The sequence below is a fragment of the Phyllostomus discolor genome, chromosome 2 (assembly GCF_004126475.2).
Source record: "Phyllostomus discolor isolate MPI-MPIP mPhyDis1 chromosome 2, mPhyDis1.pri.v3, whole genome shotgun sequence".
In the NCBI taxonomy this organism is placed as follows: Eukaryota; Metazoa; Chordata; class Mammalia; order Chiroptera; family Phyllostomidae; genus Phyllostomus; species Phyllostomus discolor.
The window spans coordinates 155646012-155652689 of NC_040904.2; the positions used below are offsets into that span (position 1 = coordinate 155646012).

At 45.4% G+C, this 6678-nt stretch overlaps 1 protein-coding gene across 1 annotated transcript; it reads left to right on the forward strand.

Annotated features, from left to right (window-relative positions):
• Positions 1-495: 495 nt before the first annotated feature.
• Positions 496-6678, forward strand: AVPR1A (arginine vasopressin receptor 1A). The gene is made up of 2 exons (XM_028533438.2): positions 496-2297; positions 4403-6678. Exons 1-2 carry the CDS (start codon positions 1328-1330, stop codon positions 4687-4689), a joined length of 1257 nt encoding a protein of 418 aa, XP_028389239.1. The 5' UTR covers positions 496-1327; the 3' UTR covers positions 4690-6678.

Genomic DNA, 6678 nt, shown 5'->3' on the forward strand with positions numbered 1-6678 from the left:
CAGGTAGGTGTTCTTTTCTAGAACTCTTCCTTCGTAGCGCCTCCTTCCTGCCACGGCTGACTCCTTCTTAACCCCTCCCCTCCCCGGCCCCGACCCCTTCCAGTGCAGGGGCCTGGCAGGTTTTCCGTTCCGGTGCCCTGGCCAGCGTTGCCTGGGTGGCCGTTTTCCGGCAGCTGCTTTCTGTCCACTCGAGGAGACGTCCCCACGGACTATTATGGCCCAATTCCCGCCTACCGCCTCTGTGAGAATCAGGCTTTTTCCCCGGAGAAAACCCCAAAGATTTAACTTAGACAAAACTCCGTTCGCCTTCCTTCACTCCCACCCCCGACCCCGAAGAAACTGAGAGGTCCTTCCCCCCTGATGCAGAGACTCGCACGGCGGCCACGAGGCTGCAGTGGGAAAGGGGGTGCGTCCTTGCTGATAGCGAACGTGGGCGGGGTAACAGCGCCCGCGAAGAAGTTGCAAGGGAGAACGTGCGCTCTAAGTCACCCAGTTGTCGCCCTGCAAAGGAGGAGGGGGAGTAGCGGGGCTGGGGGAGATGGAATTCCCGTGGCCAACTCCCCTGGGAAGAGAATTATTCGGGCTCGCTGCGGCAGGAGAAACCCGGGCTGGAGGAGGGGAAGTCCTGCGCCAAATTTGGGCGCGAGAGCTCGCCCGCCAGGCGGTGAACTCGGGGTTTCTAGGTAAGGTATTGAATGCACCTGTTGAAGTCAAACGCGGGATTAAGGTGGCCCTTGAGGGAGGCTCAAGGAAACCGTGGTAAACCCACAAAGGGCATCACACGTCCTGTTCTCCAAGACTTTTGGCAGAGAGGAGCGGGAAAGCGCCAGGATCCCGCCCATCGCTCCGAAGAATAGGCGAGTCTCCCCGCCGCCCCGCCCCAGCAGTAGTGATGTAAAGAGGACAAGTCACCGATGTGAGGAAGGGAAAATAAACAGCCAGCCGGGAAGCGGGTGGGGAGGTGGGGAGAGTAGGCACCGAGCAGTCTCCAGCCGCAGGGGCGAGAGGGAGCGCTTTCTGGGGAAACAAACCTCGCCTAAAGAGTTGAGTTTGGAGCCCAGCGCTTTTCAGAGGTTCGGAACGCACCTCCCCAGCTTCGTCCCAGTAGACAAAGGGCTGAGCAGGAAAAGCTGCAGGCGGCGGACGGAGAGCAGCTCAGTTGGTGGGTGGGCTGCGCGGGGAGACGCCTGCGGGAGGGATAGCTGAGCCTCTCCTTCCCTTCTCCTTCAAGTGCGGGAAGGCGAGGACGTGTGGGAAGGAGCCCGCACACTCGAGGAGGGAAGGGAGCGAGCCTTGGCAGAAGTCGAAGGGGCGCCGCACGGACAGCATGCCTTTAGCCAGACGCCCCGCTGCTGGGTCCGCGAGCAACTCCAGCCTGTTGTGGCCGCTGACCACCGGCGAGGCCAACAGCAGTGGGGAAACGGAGGCGCTCGGGGAAGGCGGAGGCCCGCCGAGAGACGAGCGCAACGAAGAGCTAGCCAAGCTGGAGATCGCCGTGCTAGCCGTGACTTTCATGGTGGGTGTGCTGGGTAACAGTACTGTGCTGCTGGCGCTGCACCGCACGCCCCGCAAGACGTCCCGCATGCACCTCTTCATTCGCCACCTCAGCCTGGCGGACCTGGCTGTCGCTTTCTTCCAGGTGCTGCCGCAGCTGTGCTGGGAAATCACCTACCGTTTCCGGGGATCCGATGGGCTGTGCCGCGTCGTGAAGCACCTGCAGGTGTTCGTCATGTTTGTGTCGGCTTACATGCTAGTAGTCATGACCGCCGATCGCTACATCGCGGTGTGCCACCCGCTGAAGACACTGCAGCAGCCCGCGCGCCGCGCGCGCCTCATGATCGCTGCCGCCTGGGCGCTGAGCTTCGTGCTGAGCACGCCGCAGTACTTCGTCTTCTCCTTGGTCCAGGTGGACAACGTCACCAAGGCCTACGACTGCTGGGCCAATTTCATCCAGCCCTGGGGTTCCCGCGCCTATGTGACCTGGATGACGAGCGGCATCTTCGTGGGGCCGGTGGTCATTCTCAGCACCTGCTACGGCTTAATCTGCCACCACATCTGGCGCAACTTCCGCGGAAAGACTGCGCTGCGCGGAGGCAAGGGTGCGGAGGGCCCCGGCGGCGCCTTCCACAACGGGCTCCTGCTCGAGCCCTGTGTCAGCAGCGTGAAGTCCATTTCCCGCGCCAAGATCCGTACGGTGAAGATGACTTTCGTGATCGTGACGGTTTACATCGTTTGCTGGGCACCCTTCTTCGTCGTCCAGATGTGGTCTGTCTGGGATGAGAACCTCAGATGGGTCGGTAGGTGTCGGGACCATACAGGAAGGTGCAGGGATGGAGCCGCGGGGGCAGGGGTGGGGGTTCTTTTTATCACATCCTCTAGGACGGTCCTTCTTAAACTTCTGTGCGCACGAGAATTACACCTTGCCTGAAATTATCAAAAAGGCAAATTCGTGGGGTCCCTGCCCCAGACGTTTTGATTCAATAGCTCTGGAATGGGTCCCGGCAATCTGCATGTGTAGCTTGCAGTGATCTGAAGACCACAAATCCAGAAACTGCGCCCTAAAGTGAGCAGCCACACAACTACAAAAACAAAGTGACTTCCTGCCAATCACTAACCTCTGTGTTAATTACCCGCTTTCCAATCTATTGGATTCAAGGGATTAATTTTACTGTCACAACTGCTTTTGCTAGTTTGTGAAAAAATATCACAATTAATACAAAAACTTTGTAGAAATGCCCCAAGGGCAAGGGTAAAATGGACAGACTTTTTCTAAAGAAAGAATTCTTTAAGAAGTCAATAATTCTAATTTGGCATTTAGCTAGTGTTCCATTTCTTATTTTAGTTTTAGTTAACAGTTACTTTAACGCTCTTTTTTCTGATATTTCACAGGGGAATTGTTTTTAAAAACTCTGAAATTGTGAGACAAATTAATTAGTCTTTCAGCAATGTCTTCACACATATCCATACACCTCTGTGTGAAACCCTTGCAGTACAGTAGTTCACAGAGAACATTCTCTACACCTACCAGCTTGTTTGATGTTAATTTCTTTATAGACTAAAAAAATTAACTTCACAAGAATTTACACCAAAGGGAATTGTTTAATAGTGTATCTTGAAAAAAATTCCTTTTAGTAAGAAAAAAACTTTCAAAAGAATTATAGTATATAGGATGTTACCAACAATAGCTGTACTTGGAAAATGGGTATCTGAGAAGACCTGTCTTGTTATTGGGGATTGGGTGTGAAGTATATGTGAAATATTTTGGAAGTTATATGTGCAGATAAAACATATGAGAGTGAATTTAATTCAAACAAATGAAAATATTTGTGTGACTATAACATTACAGATGAAAAATACAACGTAAATGCTATATTTTTGGTTTACCATTTTCTGTCTTGTTTGGTCATAGCAGCCTCTTCATTATTGCCAACCAAATAAAAATTCAGTTTAATAATTACTGAGATTTAGACATGGTACTAAAAACTTCTTCACTCATGTGTAGGTGTGTTGATGATTTCCATTTTATTTAAATAGTCTTAGTCATGGATTACAACCACCTTTAAAAGTATAGAATGATGAATTTATTCGGGCATAGCATGAGTGAGAAGACGGTACTTACATTTTATAATCAAGGGAAAGTCAGTCCTTGCTGATTATTGTTATCTTCAGAAAAGGCATATTTTCTGTTGTTCTACTGTGAAAGTTTATAATATGTATGGAGTTTACCAGTGCAAAGTAACATAAAATATTTCAAAAGCCTATCAGAATTTTCTAAATCAGCTGTTCTTAATAATAATATAATTTGATTGTTGAAACCACAAAGATGGTTTTCTTTTAAAATCAAAAGAATTTTCTAACTAACCAAAGAAAAACAACTAAATATTGTATCCTTCAGGGACCTATTTCAACTATCCCCTTCTATACAGTTATGTTATTACAAGATTATGTTTTAATATTAAAAAACTTGAAACTACTAAACATGGTCCACGATGCCATAGTTTTGCCTGAGTTATTGGGATGAATACAATTTGGTGCATGTGGGTATAGACTTGAAATGTCATTGAAATTGCAGCCATTCTGTAAGTGCTGTGTCCCTTAGCACATGCTGGTGCTAGTTTAAAAGATGCAGAAATTTTTTAAATAAATTACTTAATATTCTTAACCCCTTAAAAGTTCCACTTATTCTATTTAAATATTTTAATAGTGTTTTAAAATATTTGAGTGAATTTCAAGGCATTTTGCCTATGAAAATGTTTTATAACCAAGCAATTTCCATGCACCACCTCTTTCCCTAAATGATTAACAAAAGACTTCATTTTCTTTGTTAACCCATAAATTTTTACCCAGTGCTCAGTTATTTGCATTTAACTATTTGAATAATCCCCTTTTATTTTTTCCTTAGAGTCAGAAAATCCGACCTTCACCATCACTGCATTACTGGCTTCCTTGAATAGTTGCTGCAACCCCTGGATATACATGTTCTTTAGTGGCCATCTCCTACAAGACTTCATCCGAAGCTTCCCATGCTGCAAAAACATGAAGCAAGCATTCAACAAAGAAGACTCTGACAGTATGAGCAGAAGACAGACTTCTTACACTAACAACCGAAGCCCAACAAACAGTATGAGTACGTGGAAGGACTCGCCTAAATCTTCCAAGTTCATCAGATTCATTCCTATTTCAACCTGAGCCCCTCAATCATGCAGCTGACTCTTGTAACAGACTTTGGGGCCCATTGGCTGAATCCAGCTAGCAGTCATGAGAACAAATGAACTACATGAGATAAGCATAAATCAATTCGTGGGTACAAGATTCTGTTTCTTTTCTATTTGCATCTTCACATTGCTATGACCAAAAGCTATGAATTGTTTTATACAGAGTGGTAATAAAAAATATTACACTGAAATTTTGAGGTCTAATTCCCAGAAATAAATATGACAAGTTTCTAAAGGAAAAATCATAACCATCCTGACTTTATATTTTGTTGCTGGTTTCTTTTCTTTTTATTTCTGACATAACTAAGTTTTGATTGGTTTAAAAGTCATATAATGTAGGGGACTTATTTCTGAACAAAGTGAGTTCATCCTCAGTCAGCCTTAGTGTTTGAAAGGAATTAGAAGAGACTTGAAAGAAATTGTTCTCATCCAATACAATCAACTTATACATCAGAAAATGCTGCCTCAAATGGTGGCCTAGACGTGGGATGGTGCCTTGGAGAGGCATGAGTGCTAGAGGCCTATATGAGCAGGTGGTGTCTGGCTCAGAGTGGAAAGAGGAAAGTTCTGTTAGAAGCTATAAATCACCTAGATTTCAAAACAGGAACTTCAGAACTGGCAGTTCCCTCCTTTAGGGTCCTGATGTTTTATCAGTTGTGAAAAGCCGGTGGACTTAGATGCTGCAACCTAGGAAAAAAAAGTGTCAATTCACTGATATGTTCTTTTTTCTCCCACTGCAAGGTCGGTTTAAAGTCAGATTTGTATCAGGAATCCTAGGTTTTATGAGAAGAGTAGAAGCAGAGTGTCCAAGGTGCTATGCAGACTGTCTCTGGAACGTCGTAAATGTGTTTTGACTATTGTGGAATTACAACACTGTGCCATTGGACAGTACCCTTTAACAAAAGAGTATGCTGGATATTACCGTGATCATTGCTTTATGTGAAGGGAATCCAGATTCACAGATAAGAGAGTCTGCTAAAAAGTGGCTCAGGATACACTATGTCCCCTCACATTTAATTAAAAATAGCTTGGGATTCCCTTCTGGTCTCCCACCCATCCAACAGTGTCAGTAGCTGAGGGGCAGGGTTCTGACCTCGATGTCATGGAGATGGAGAGAGAACTGCTCTGAACCTCATCTGGCTTCCTTCGTTACTAAAAGCATGACTTCAGGCACATCACTTAAACATACAAAAAAGTTCTATTTCCTTGGCTGTACAACGGAGTTGATGATGCTTACCTCCCGAGATTATTGTGAGGACTATATGAAACCAAGTGTGTGAAAGACCTTCATAAATAAACTGCCAAGTGCTATACAAATGATAGTTGCTTTTGTTATAGTCTTGGGGCCTTCTGAATTGCTCAGCCCTTTTCTGTTTACTTTTCATTAACCAGAATTTGTTGGTTTCATGTCTGGGGTACAAGATCCTAAAATTTAAATATAGCTTCGCTGATTCATTGGAAACTACTACCAGTGACCACTAAGGCTGACTTCTGCCTAACTTCAGTTTTGCAAGTTAAAGATAGAACTTGCTCCCCTTTGACTGCAGGTGAACCAAAGCCAGCCAAGAGCATCCATTTCTTTCATTTCTAGACAGAGGTAAATTACAACATCATTTGGCTGCTGTTACTGCATTTTTTATTAATGGGACTGGGTTTTTTCAAGCTGTTTTGTCTGGCTCCTTTTCCTTCTTAGATTGGAGGATACATCATGTGTATTTTGCATCTCTTAAAGGAAGTGACAGCTATTTTAATAGTATTGTTGGTTCTTGGAATGAACTCCATGGATAAGAAACTGAAGACCGGAGAGCGCTGTGAGAACCTGGAACCATCAACTTCACTCCTCTTCATTCTCTGGCCTTTCCAAATTCTCTGACCTTTTACTCCCTGGATTGATATGCCTAAAAAAAGCTTGCCAATGTTTTATAGAGATTAAGCCCTGAGGTGTTAGAATTCTGCTTTTCAA

What these genes read in the sequence shown, in the direction of transcription:
- AVPR1A (XM_028533438.2), top strand. Translation starts at nt 1,328, where the DNA reads ATGCCTTTAGCCAGACGCCCCGCTGCTGGGTCCGCGAGCAACTCCAGC. An exon ending in TGAGAACCTCAGATGGGTCG is followed by an intron (nt 2,298 to 4,402) that starts GTAGGTGTCGGG and finishes TTTTTTCCTTAG; the next exon opens with AGTCAGAAAATCCGACCTTC.